The 14,130-nt window shown below is 43.2% G+C and overlaps 1 protein-coding gene across 2 annotated transcripts in view; it reads right to left on the bottom strand.

Moving 5' to 3' along the window:
* The window catches only part of carmil1 (capping protein regulator and myosin 1 linker 1), a 35,923-nt gene extending 23,906 nt beyond the window's left edge, over positions 1–12,017 (bottom strand). The window contains exons 1-4 of one of the 2 annotated variants that reach the window (XM_029731818.1): positions 11,972–12,017; positions 11,590–11,812; positions 6,788–6,885; positions 3,468–3,518 (exon numbers count right to left, since the gene is read on the bottom strand). In XM_029731818.1, coding sequence (XP_029587678.1) covers positions 3,468–3,518; positions 6,788–6,885; positions 11,590–11,629 — 189 coding nt within the window. In that variant the 5' untranslated portion in view covers positions 11,630–11,812; positions 11,972–12,017. Of the gene's footprint in view, positions 1–3,467; positions 3,519–6,787; positions 6,886–11,589; positions 11,926–11,971 lie in introns of those variants that run through there. The other variant, XM_029731819.1, reaches the window with a different exon arrangement.
* Positions 12,018–14,130: the final 2,113 nt, after the last annotated feature.

Raw genomic sequence — 14,130 nt, 5'->3', positions numbered from 1 at the left:
TGGGATGACTGGGGGCAGTAGGAAGACAGACAGTCTAATTAAGTTTTCTCAATAGATCCAGACAGAGTCATCCCACTCACTCAAACCTCTTACTATGTGTTGTAATAGAGTGAATTCCCTGTCCGTCATCATTACATTATTAGACCGCCCATAAAAGGGAGTAACAGTGTATGCAGTGATTTCAACTTCACAATAACTTAATTGTCCTTTGGTAATACTGATACAGTGGGGGGAAAAAGTATTTGATCCCCTGCTGATTTTGTACGTTTGCCCACTGACAAAGAAAGGATCAGTCTATAATTTTAATGGTAGGTTTATTTGAACAGTGAGAGACAGAATAACAACAAAAATATCCAGAAAAACGCATGTCAAAAATGTTATAAATTGATTTGCATTTTAATGAGGGAAATAAGTATTTGACCCCCTCTCAATCAGAAAGATTTCTGGCTCCCAGGTGTCTTTTATACAGGTAACGAGCTGAGATTAGGAGCACACTCTTAAAGGGAGTGCTCCTAATCTCACCTTGTTACCTGTATAAAAGACCTGTCCACAGAAGCAATCAATCAATCAGATTCCAAACTCTCCACCATGGCCAAGACCAAAGAGCTCTCCAAGGATGTCAGGGACAAGATTGTAGACCTACACAAGGCTGGAATGGGCTACAAGACCATCGCCAAGCAGCTTGGTGAGAAGGTGACAACATTTGGTGCGATTATTCGCAAATGGAAGAAACACAAAAGAACTGTCAATCTCCCTCGGCCTGGGGCTCCATGCAAGATTTCACCTCGTGGAGTTGCAATGATCATGAGAATGGTGAGGAATCAGTCCAGAACTACACGGGAGGATCTTGTCAATGATCTCAAGGCAGTTGGGACCATAGTCACCCTGCTCAAGAATACATATACATGTCCGTCTGAAGTTTGCCAATGAACATCTGAATGACTCAGAGGACAACTGGTGAAAGTGTTGTGGTCAGATGAGACCAAAATGGAGCTCTTTGACATCAACTCAACTCGCCGTGTTTGGAGGAGGAGGAATGCTGCCTATGACCCCAAGAACACCATCTCCACCGTCAAACATGGAGGTGGAAACATTATGCTTTGGGGGTGTTTTCTGCTAAGGGGACAGGACAACTTCACCGCATCAAAGGGACGATGGACGGGGCCATGTACTGTCAAATCTTGGGTGAGAACCTCCTTCCCTCAGCCAGGGCATTGAAAATGGGTCGTGGATGGGTATTCCAGCATGACAATGACCCAAAACACACGGCCAAGGCAACAAAGGAGTGGCTCAAGAAGAACCACATTAAGGTCCTGGAGTGGCCTAGCCAGTCTCCAGACCTTAATCCCATAGAAAATCTGTGGAGGGAGCTGAAGGTTCGAGTTGCTAAAGGTCAGCCTCGAAACCTTAATGACTTGGAGAAGATCTGCAAAGAGGAGTGGGACAAAATCCCTCCTGAGATGTGTGCAAACCTGGTGGCCAACTACAAGAAACGTCTGACCTCTGTGATTGCCAACAAGGGTTTTGCCACCAAGTACTAAGTCATGTTTTGCAGAGGGGTCAAATACTTATTTCCCTCATTAAAATGCAAATCATTTTATAACATTTTTGACATGCGTTTTTCTGGATATTTTTGTTGTTATTCTGTCTCTCACTGTTCAAATAAACCTACTATTAAAATTATAGACTGATAATTTCTTTGTAAGTGGGCAAACGTACAAAATCAGCAGGGGATCAAATACTTTTTTCCCCCACTGTATTAACAAATGTAGCACCATGCAGAACACTAGTAAACTAATCTTCAAGCTACTGTAGTACGAAGATACACTACATGACCAAAAGTCAAACATCCCATTCCAAAATATTGGCCATTAATATGGAGTTGGTCCCCCTTTGCTTCTATAACAGCCTCCAATCTTCTGCGGGGACTTGCTTCCATTCAGCCACAAGAGCATTAGTGAGGTCGGGTATTGATGTTGGGCAATTAGGCCTGGCTCGCAGTTGACTTTCCAATTTATCCCAAAGGTGTTTGATGGGGTTGAGGTTAGGGTTCTTCCACACCGATCTTGACAAACCATTTCTGTATGGACCTTGCTTTGTGCACAGGGGCATTGTCATGCTGAAACAGGAAAGGCCCTTCCCCAAACTGTTGCCACAAAGTTGGAAGCACTGAATCATCTAGAATGTCATTGTACACTGTAGAGTTTATTATACATTTTTGTTACTTTTCTCCCCAATTTCGTGGTATCCAATTGGTAGTTACAGTCTTGTCTCATCGCTGCAACTCCGGTACGGACTCAGGAGAGGCGAAGGTCGATAGCAGTGCGTCCTCCGAAACACAACCCAACCAAGCCACGCTGCTTCTTGACACAATACCCACTTAACCCGGAAGCCAGCCGCACCAATGTGTCGGAGGAAACACCGTGCACCTGGTGACCGTGCCAGCGTGCACTGCGCCCTGCCCGTCACAGGAGTTGCTAGTGCGCGATGGGACAAGGACATCCCTGCCGGCCAAACCCTCCGCTAACCCGGACGACGCTGGGCCAATTGTGCGCCGCCCCATGGGTCTCCAGTTACAGCCAGCTGCGACAGAGCCTGGACTCGAACTCAGAATCTCTAGCGGCACAGCTAGCACTGCCTTAGTCCACTGCGCCACTCGGGAGGCCCCACTGTGTAGAGTTAAGATTTCCCTTCACTTGAACTAAGGGGCCTAGCCCGAACCATAAAAAACAGCCCCAGACAACTATTCCTTCTCCACCAAGTACAGTTGGCACTATGCAGAGGCACGTAGCGTTCTCCTTGCATCCGCTAAACCCAGATTCAGCCGACGCTTGGCATTGCGCATTGTGATCTTAGGCTTGTTTGCGGCTGCTCAGCCATGGAAACCCATTTCATGAAGCTCCCGACGAACAGTTATTGTGCTGACATTGCTTCCAGAAGCAGTTTGGAGCTTGGTAGCGAGTGTTGCAACTAAGGACAGACGATTTTTAAGGACTACTCGCTTCAGCACTCGGTGGTCACATTCTGTGAGCTTGTGTGGCCTACCACTTCACGGCTTAGCCGTTGTTGCTCCTAGACGTTTCCACCTCACAATAACAGCACTTACAGTTGACCGGGGCAGCTTTAGCAGGGCAGACATTTGACAAACTGACTTGTTGGAAAGGTGACATCCTATGACGGTGCCACGTTGAAAGTCACTGAGCTCTTCAGTGAGGCCATTCTACTGCCAATGTTTGTCTATGGAGATTGCATGGCTGTGTGCTCGATTTTATACACCCGTCAGCAACGGGTGTGGTTGAAATAGCCGAATCCACTAATTTGAAAGGTTTTCCACATACTTTTGTATATATAGTGCATTTGATTCATAGGAAGATCAAGATATACAATAGCACACACAAACATGTACACACAATCAAACGCAGACAGTGTCTCATGTGCATGTACTCGCTCTCACTCACACTTCTTACCTTGGTGGGGACCCTCGCAGTAAGCAGAAAGCCCCGATGGGATGCCAAAGCCTGTAGAGGAGAGAGACAGATCAGAGAGACATAACGGAAGTCAACAACTGTACTATGTATACTGAACAAAAATATAAACCCAACATGCAACAATTTCAAAGATTTTACTGAGTTACAGTTCATAGAAGGAAAGCAGTCAATTTAAATAAAATTAATTAGGGTCTAATCTATGAATTTCACGACTGGGCCAGGGCGCAGCCATGCGTAGGGGAGCCAGGCCCAGCCAATCAGAATTTGCTTTTCCCCACAAAAGGGCTTTATTACAGACAGAAATAGTCCTCTGCACCCCTCAGACGATCCCGCAGGTGAAGTGGAAGTCCTGGGCTGGCGTGGATACACGTGGTGTGCGGTTGTTAGGCCGTTTGCATGTACTGCCAAATTCTCTAAAACAACGTTGGAGGCAGCTTGTGGCAACAGCTCTGTTGGACATTCCTGAAGTCATCATGCCAATTGCCCGCTCCCTTCAAACTTGAGTAAATTGTGGCATTGTGTTGTGAGATAAAATATGGCACAATTTAGAGTGGCCTTTTATTGTCCTCAGCACAAGGTGCACCTGTGTAATGATCATGCTGTTTAATCAACTTCTTGATATGCCACACCTGTCAGGTTGATGGATTATCTTGGCAAAGGAGAAATGCTCACTAACAGGGATGTAAACAAATTTGTGCAGAACACTTGAGAAATTTGTGCATATGGAACATTTCTGGGATCTTCTTTTTCAGCTCATGAAATATGGGACCAAAACTTTACATGTTGCGTTTATATTTTTGTTCAGTGTAGGTTGATTTGGGCCCAAATCAAACATGACAAAGTTACTAATCCGTTCCACCAGCGGTTTGCAGCTGTTATTGGTATGGAAGGAACATGAATATGCTCCCGAGTGGCGCAGCGGTCTAAGGCAAGGCACTGCATCTCAGTGCAAGACACGTCACTACAGTCCCTGGTTTGAATCCAGGCTGTATCACATCTGGCCATGATTGGGAGTCCCATAGGGCGGCGCACAATTGGCCGGGGTAGGCCGTCATTATAAATAGGTATTTGTTCTTAACTGACTTGCCTAGTTAAATAAAAAATATACAACGTGTGGGGCAAATGTTTAGAGGTTTGCAGTGAAATTGTGTTATGAACATTGTTTAACGTCTTTGCTTTCATTTATGTGTTTTAAACCTTTCTATTCTCAAAGACACAGGTGAAAACTCAATTGTAATCGCACAGTAGTAGCTAACTCATTTCTATTTAAAAAGAGACGTAATAATACCATGGTGAGTACAGATGAATACAGTTATAGCTGGAAGGACAAAGAGAGAAAACTGACTGTGGATCAGATAGCTGTGGTATGTGGGTTTTTTGGAGTGAGGTCACTCTTCAAGGCCAAATATGAGCATCAACCAATGGCTAAGTCAACCAATGGCTGGGTGAGACAGGAGACCCCGCCCCTCTCTGCTCTGGACAATCTGTTCCTGCATTTTATTTTATAGTATCTCCGGTGTAAAAAGAGGGGAACGGGTATTGTATGTTCACACACGCGTACACACACAGAAACAGACAGACATTTCACAATCCCATAATAATTCCTACAGGTAAAGCCCACTTATACATTGTGTCTTACGGATAAAGACTGCTTAACCAAATTTTGACTACTGAGTTTGGTCGATGATATAGACGGATTACATCTCTACTCTAGCAAGGCCTAGGAATGTGCCAATGTGGTGGGCTATATTTATCAGTGTCTGATGCTCTCAGTCAGTGCTCTGTGGGGAAGTGTTCTGTCAAGTCAAGAAAGGAGACAATTGTGGAACTTTACAAAGAAAATAGGGGCCCAGAATCTACAGTGTGTCCAAAAGGGCCCCAGAATCTACAGTGTGTCCAATAGGGCCCCAGAACCTACAGTGTGTCCAATAGGGCCCCAGAACCTACAGTGTGTCCAACAGGGGCCCAGAATCTACAGTGTGTCCAATAGGGCCCCAGAACCTAGCGTGTCCATTTCACGCTGAACTCTAAGGAAGGACAACTTTCCTGAAAATAACATGCTTTCAAATGTGATGTGGAAAAATGTGTACAATTTCATGAGTTAAGGACGGGTATTTAAAGTAACGGGTCAATTAGATCTTCATTAAATTATGTGTCAACCTTTATCTTTTTATGAACTAGGAAATACATACTGTAGGTAATTCAGAGTATCTTCCTAAGCTAGTCAGCTCCACACACACACACACACACACAGGGGGTTTAGAGACATGCAGTTACATGAAACAAGATCGGCCCATATCCAATAGTAGGCCTACTCCTACACCACCTTATCCATTGTTCTTCCTCTTACACAATAATACACTGAGACTGAGGGCTCAAATGTCTTTTGAAAGTTGGGTCTGAGGCTTTTCATGTCTTTGCTGGCCCAAGGCTTAGAGGAAAGTGTAGCGGATGATGACGTTGTTGAGTATAAGGTAAGACTGAATATCCTCTGTAAACAGGGCTGTGGTCATTAGGCCATGCAATGGACAATGTTTTACAATGGAAAATGAAAAAGAGTGTTTCTTATTATGTAAGTGTCCTTGGGTATCTTGAAAGGCACACACCAAAATGTTTTATTATTATTATTATTGGACAAGTCCAGTTAGTCCCACCTCGTTTCAGTCTGTTTTTTTTCCATTCAATGCCTAATAAACACAGCTCAGGGCTAAAGAAGAAGCAACAGCGTATAAAGACGTTTGTTTGGAAAATGTCTCTGGTCTTCCTTGATCCTCCAAAATAAGGTTTGATGGAGGCAACTGATATTCCAATTGAAACCCAATACATTTCGGCTACCTTTTGAAGGGGATCTGAGGCCGCTAACAAAATTAAGACAGTTGCGGAGGGTCACATTTTAAATGTTACAATATAACATTCAACTATCAAAATCTATTACTCTGCATACAAAGCAACAACTATATTACTCAGCAGACAACAAATGGTTTCAGGAAGTCAATACATTTCAGTCTGTCAAGTACACAGAAAGTGGTGAGGCTGTGTTTCAAACGTTCTATTGTGAACCAGTCGACTGCGGGCTTCCTGTTATGCGAATGAGGCACAGGAACAAGGTTTTGCTGAGAAGCATGTGAACCTTGAGAGAATGAGGAAAATGACAAACACTGGGGTGCTCGGAATGACAAGTTGATTTTCTCCTAAATAAAAAGGTTGTGTTGTGTCTGCACATTTAAGGCTACATTTAGGGAACTGCACAATGACAAACCAATTATATGAGTGCCAAGAAAGCAAGCACGATGTCTTACCAGGACTCGGTTCTCCAGTTTGTCACCTTTGACCTCCAGTTTCACCCTCTTCTTCAGGGTGAGCTTGATCTTCCCTCCCACGGCATCTCTTACACTCTCTAGGAGGAACATTTAGAAGATTAGCACTGATACGAGTATGCTATCTAGTGCATGTGCAGTGCTTGGATTATTGGAAGCCTTTACAATTCAAAACATAACCCATGTATGCCTGGCCTGGGACATCATGAATAACAGAATAAGAACATTTGCTGAAATTCTTTTTGATAGGAAAACAACCCAACTTGGGATACATTTTGCCTGCTTTGGGGTGTTCTTCAAACAGTTGTTGCATCAAGTGTGGAACTAATGTCAGCTTTGTAACCACCACACTCAGAATCCTCATAAGTAGTCAAAATACCACACATTCCATAGGCAGTGGGTTTCCCCCTGGCCATATGGCAGTGTCAGGGTGGTTAGTAATTCAACATTGGTGCACTTTTTCTCCCATCTAGTAGCAGTCAGTGTAATATTATTGCTTCATTTCATGCCAAACACAGCTTTTGTCAGCTTCGGGCCTCTTACAGCTTTCATGACAGTATTAAGAGGGAGGCCGGTCTGTTTTGGTGGGTCACTTCTAATTTGTGTAGTCTTGTTTTTCATGGAATCCTGGCAAGAGTGGGGGAAACTCTTGAGATCAATCTGCAACTCTCCACTCTCTTGACAACTGAGATCAAAACATTTACAGAGGGAGATTTCCAAATGTGGCCCAGACTGCTTTGAACAACATGTATTTATGTATCCACAGTTCTCTGAAATAATTATTTCTGAAAACAGTTTGTTGCAGTTAGCGTTTTTGGGGTGGTTCCATAACTTTATCAGTGTACATTCTCAAAACAAAAATGCCTCATTTTAAAAAGAACTGCGATTAAAAAAATGAACATGTCTGTTTAAGCTCGTTGTACTGCATGTCCTGGGTATTACATAATATGACAATGGTCCATCCACACACTGGTTTATCCTAGAGGAGGCCCATTGAGTTGGTGCATTCAAGACAACTGGGAACTCTCAAATCATGACGTCAGTGATCTTCAGCTCGGAAAGTCAGGGCTCAAGAAAGAGGCTCAAGTTAGAATTCCGAATTGGGTGACCGTTCAAAACAATTTTTCCCCAGTCGGAGCTCGTTTTTTCCCAGTTGTCATTAACACACTGAAGTTGGAAATTTCTAAAGTTCCGAGTTGGTTTGAACACAGCATTGGTAATCCCATTGGTTGTCATCCCACTCTGAGGGAATTCAGCAAGACACGCTTCCAGTTCTTCTCCCAAACTTTGTGTACAGAAGTATGTGGGTATAGAGTACGAGTCATTATACCCATAAACCCTAGCGGTCAAACACAGAAATGGTTTCAACGGTGATTCCACCATTCGTTTTTCCTATAGGGGATTTTGTTTTGTGTAGGCTTACCCTGGTGTGATGTTTTGATAACCGTCTAAATTTCTCTAGGACAAGGTGACTTTTATCATTTGGAAAGTATTCAGACGCCTTCCTTTTCCCCACATTTTGTTACATTACAGCCTTATTCTAAAATGGATTAAATTTTAAAAAAAGTCCTCATCAATCAACACACAATACCCCCTAATGACAAAGTAAAAACCGTTTTTTAAATACATTTTGGCAAATTGTCCACCTGTGGTAAATTCAACAGATTGGACTTCATTTGAAAAGGCACACACCTGTAACAGTATATACTGTGAGGTCCCACAGTTGACAGCGCATGTCAGAGCAAAAGCCAAGCCATGAGGTCGAAGGGACTGTCTATAGAGCTCAGAGACAGGATTGTGTTGAGGAACACATCTGGGGAAAAGGTACCCAAACATTTCTGCAGCATTGAAGGTCCCCAAGAACACAGTGGCCTCCATCATGCTTAAATGGAAGAAGTTTGGAACCACCAAAACTCTTCCTGGAGCTGGCCGCCCGGCCAAACTGAGCAATCATGGGAGAAGGGCCTTGGTCAGGGAGGTGACCAAGAACCCAATGGTCACTCTGGTGGAGTGCTGGAGCTCTGTCAATCAGGTGTTTATGGTAGAGTGGCCAGACGGAAGCCACTCTTCAGTAAAAGGCAGGACAGCCCAGCTTGGAGTTTGCCAAAAGGCAACTAAAGACTCTCAGAACATGAGAAACAAGATTCTCTGGTCTGATGAAACCATGATTGAACTCTTTGGCCTGAATGCCAAGCGTCATGTCTGGAGGAAACCAGGCACCATCCCTACGGTGAAGCACGGTGGTGGCAGCATCATGCTGTGGGGATGTTTTTCAGCGGCAGGGACTGGGACACTAGTCAGGATTGAGGGAAAGATGAACGGAGCAAAGTACATATGATGAAAACCTGCTCCAGAGTGCTCAGGACCTCAGACTGGGGCAAAGGTTCACCTTCCAACAAGACAAGGACCCTAGGCACATAGCAAAGACAATGCAGTACAACGCAGGAGTGGCTTTGGGACAAGTCTCTGAATGTCCTTGAGTGGCCCAGCCAGAGCCCGGACTTGAACCCGATCTAACATCTCTAGAGAGACCTGAAAATAGCTGTGCAGCGAAGCTTCCAATCCAACCTGACAGTTCTTGAAAAGATTTGCAGAGAAGAATGGGAGAAACTCTCCAAATACAGGTGTGTCAAGCTTGTAGTGTCATACCCAAGAAGACTCAAGGCTGTAATCGCTGCCAAAGATGCTTCAACAAAATACTTCTGGTCTGAATACTTGTGTAAATATGATGTGATAAATAGTTTTTTTAAATACTAAAACACCCGTTTTTGCTTTGTCATTGCGTGTAGATGGATTTAAAAAAAGAAATCCTCATCAATTTTAGAATAAGGCTGTAACGTAACAAAATGTGGAAAAAGTCAAAGGGTCTTAATACTTTCCGAATGCACTGTATTCGCCTATATTTACCCCCCCCCACACACATTAAAAAAAATGCTAATTAGCTGCTAATGTGGCTATCAGAAAGAAATACAAATGCCCTGATGATCTGGACGAGATTGCTGAATTGAGGCAAAGGTAAGAATATCTGGATTAACTATCTAATGTCAGCTAAATGCATACTGAACAAAAATAAACACAACATGCAACAATTTCAAAGATTTTACTGAGTTACAGTTCATATAAGGACATCAGTCAATTTAAATAAATTCCTTAGACCCTAATCAATGGATTTCACATGACAGGGACTACAGATATGCATAGTTGGTCACCGATACCTTAAGAAAAAAAGGTAGGGGCGTGGATCAGGAAACCTGTCAGTATCTGGTGTGACCACCATTTGCCTCATGCAGCGCGACATACCTCCTTCGCGTAGAGAAGATCAGGATGTTGATTGTGGCCTGTGGAATGTTCCCGAGTGGCGCAGCAGTATAAGGCGCTGCATCTCAGTGCAAGAGGTGTCACTGTAGTCCCTGGTTCGAATCCAGGCTGCATCACATCTGGCTGTGATTGGGGGTCCCATAGGACGGCACACAATTGGCCCAGCGTCGTCCAGGTTTGGCCGAGGTAGGCCGTCATTGTAAATAACAATTTGTTCTTCACTGACTTGCCTAGGTAAATAAAGGTTACACATGTTGTCCCACTCCTCTTCAATGGCTGTGCAAAGTTGCTGGGAACTGGAACACGCTGTCGTACACGTCGATGCAGAGCATCCCAAAATCCCAAAATGTCTGGTGACAATAGGCCTCAGGATTTTGTCATGGTAACTCTGTGCATTCCAATTGCTCTACATAAAATGCAATTGTGTTCGTTGTCCGTAGCTTATTCCTGCCCATACCATAACCCCACTCTGTTCAAAACGTTGACATCGGCAAACTGCCTGCCCACATGACGCCACACATGTGGTCTGCGGTTGTGAGGCCGGTTGGATGTACCGCCAAATTCTCTAAAACGATGTTGGAGGCAGCTTATGGTAGAGAATTGAACAATAAGAGCTCTGGTGGACATTCCTGCAGTCAATATGCCAATTGCACACTCCCTCAAAACTTGACATCTGTGTTGTGTGACAAAACTGAACATTTTAGAGTGGCCTTTTATTGTCCCCAGCACGAGGTGCACCTGTGTAATGATCATGCTGTTTAATAAGCTTCTTGATATATCACATTTTTGAGGTGGATAGATTATCCTGGCAAAGGAGAAATGCTCACTAACAGGGACGTAAACAAATGTGTGCACAATATTTGAGAGAAATAAGCTTTGTGAATATGGAATATTTCTGGGAACTTTTATTTTCAGCTCATGAAACATGGAACCAACACTTTACATGTTGCGTTTATATTTTTGTTCAGTGTAGTAATATATAAATTGGTTACATTTATTTGAATTGATAATTCTATGAACTGTCTTGTGCAAGTTTTAAATTAACACAATACCTGTTATCAAAGGTGTCCGTTAGAGATGATGTGCGGGAGCTTGCAGAGATTTGTAGTTTTGCATGATGTCTACTTTGATGCTAATAGCATTTTCGAATCAGAGTAAATCGAGCTGAACATATTGATAAAAGTCACCTTGCCTGAGAGAGATTTACATGGTTATGAAAATGTCACACCAGGGTAAGCCTACACAGCCCTTATTTTAAGTGCTTCAAAATCCCCTGTGGGAAAAATTCATAGTGGAAAAACGATTGGAACCATTTCCCTGTTTGCCCGCTAGGTTTTATGGGTATTATGACTGTGGGGCTCTATCAGGTGCACCTCAAATTTGAGAAACAGCTGACACACGTTTTTCAATGCAAGAGTAGTCATTTTAGCCAAAATTAATAACATTACTGTTAAAACGTTTCTTACCCAGCAACTCGTTAGGAAAATCCGTATTTTCTTCAGTCATGTTTAAGAATTAGGAGTGTTGTGTAGAGTTAAAAAGGCACAACAACAAAGACTAAAGACACGGATTTAAATGTAATCCAGCGACGAGTAGCCTAGTCCAGTTTCTACTTTCTCCATGCATCCTCGAGTGCGTCAGAGCAATGCACCTTTATCGACACATCTCAACAGTCTTGGAGCTCAAGCTCTGAAATGAACGAATAAAACGACACGAGGAAATTGAAGACACCATTTTTAAATGCTAAAACTAGCCTACTATGCGAGGCTGTTGCAGAAAAAAGACACAGTTTTTAAAATGCAAAGGACTAGCCTGCTCTGCGAGTCTGTTGCAGAAAGAAGCACATACCTTCAGCCAACTCGTGAATGATCCCTCTCTCCCTCAAAAAAGGTAGGCTACTCAACGAAGTCAAGTAAGAAAAATGTGACACCTGGTGGCATTAATACAACATCTGTGTTACTGTGCAGGTGAAGGACCACTAAAGAGTAGGCAACCACAGGTACAGTTAAATTGTTACAGTAGGTTATTACAACAGCGGATTACTACTTCAACAACTTCCATTAATGGTTTATTACGTTTAGTTATTGCGTCGGTAATAATGCTCAAAACACAATATAGGACACACTGTCATATGCAGCAGACATTTAAATACAACTTCGAAGTTGTAGGCTACAGTTGCAGGCTATACACAACGTTTGCCTCTTGGAGTGCTTTTGAGCCAAAACGGGTTCAAAATGGACAGAAATATTGTCCAGAAATGACATTGAATAGAAAGTGACCCACCTTCCCACACCCATGAGCAAAAGCATATTATTACCTATGGATTTATGTGTTTTTATTAGATAAAAAAATATATGAATATTATATAGAACCATACAACAGACATTCAAGTGACATTTTTACATAAACAATTAGTAACTACACTTCCATAGTTCTTGGGGGATTCCATGCCACCGTAGCCCGAAAATATGTTTGATATCTCAGATTGTTCTGACAATTCTCACATAGAAACTTAATTGGTAGGAAGGAAGTTTGACATGCTTTTTACATTTGTATCACAATGTTTTAAATGAAAATCATGATGAACGCTGACCCTCAACACAGGGGCCTCTCAGGGCTTCATGCTTAGTCCCCTCCTTTACTCCCTGTTCACTCACGACTGTGTGGCTGCGCACGACTCCAACACCATCATTAAGTTTGCTGATGACACAACAGTGGTAGGCCTGATCACAGACGGCGATGATACAGCCCATAGGGAGGAGGTCAGAGACCTGGCAGTGTGGTGCCAGGCCAACAACCTCTCCCTCAGCGTCAGCAAGACAAAGGAGTTGATCGTGGACTGCAAGAAAACCGAGGGCTGAGGAGGCCCCAAACCACATCGACGGGGCTGTAGGGGGAGCGGGTCGAGAGATTCAAGTTCCTCGGTGTCCACATCACTAAGGAAATAACATGGTCCACTCCACACACACCAACACAGTCATGAAGAAGGCACGACAATGCGTCTTTCTCCTCAGGAGGCTGAAATGATTTGTCATGGGCCCTCAGATCCTCAAAGTTCTAGAATTGCACCATTGAGAACATCTTGACTGGCTGCATCAGCGCTTGGTATGGTAACTGCTTGGCATCCGACCGCAAGGCCCTACAGAGGGTAGTGCGAACGGCCTAGTGCATGACTGGGGCCAAGCTCCCTGCTATCCAGGACCTCTACACCAGGCAGTGTCAAAGGAAGGCTCCAGCCACCCAAGTCATAGACTGTTCTCTTTGCTACTGCACGGCAAGCGATACCTATGCACCAAGTCTGGAACCAACAGGACCCTGAAGAACTTCTACCCCCAAGCTATAATACTGCTAAACAGTTAACCAACTAGCTTCCCAGACTATCTGCAATGACCCTTTTTGCACAACTCTTTTGACTCATCACATACACTGCTGTTTCTGTTTATTGTCTATCCTGTTGCCTAGTCACTTTACCCCTACCTACAGTATATGTACATACAGCATCTACCTCAATTACCTCGTACCCCTACACATCGACTCGGTACTGGTACCCTGTGTATATAACCAAGTTACCATTACTCATTCTGTATTTATTCTTTATGTTATTTTTTTTATTTTATTTTTTTATATTATTTTTCTCTCTGCATTGTTGGGAAGGGCCCATAAGTAAAAATGTCACTATTAGTCTACAACTGTTGTTTACGAAGCGTGCGACAAATAACATACTTTTTGGGGGATTGGCCATTTTAAACCCTTTTTAGACATATACATGCTTCCTGTAAAACCCTATAATCTGTGAACCATACGTGATAAATACATATTGATGTCATTTTACTCCTTATAGTCACAGTGTGCTCTAAAATATGGAGTATGTCTTGATTCTGAAATAAAAAATGTCACATTCACCAAAAAATATGAATATCTCAAAAGTACCCTTTTTGATTGTTAATTTTAAGACATATTGTTTGGACCAATATAGTCTACAAGTACATCACATTTCCAGACTGGGC

This window comes from Salmo trutta, chromosome 34, assembly GCF_901001165.1.
Source record: "Salmo trutta chromosome 34, fSalTru1.1, whole genome shotgun sequence".
Taxonomy (NCBI): Eukaryota; Metazoa; Chordata; class Actinopteri; order Salmoniformes; family Salmonidae; genus Salmo; species Salmo trutta.
Note: the sequence above shows the minus strand (reverse complement) of the source record. Positions and strands in the feature narration are given on the sequence as shown.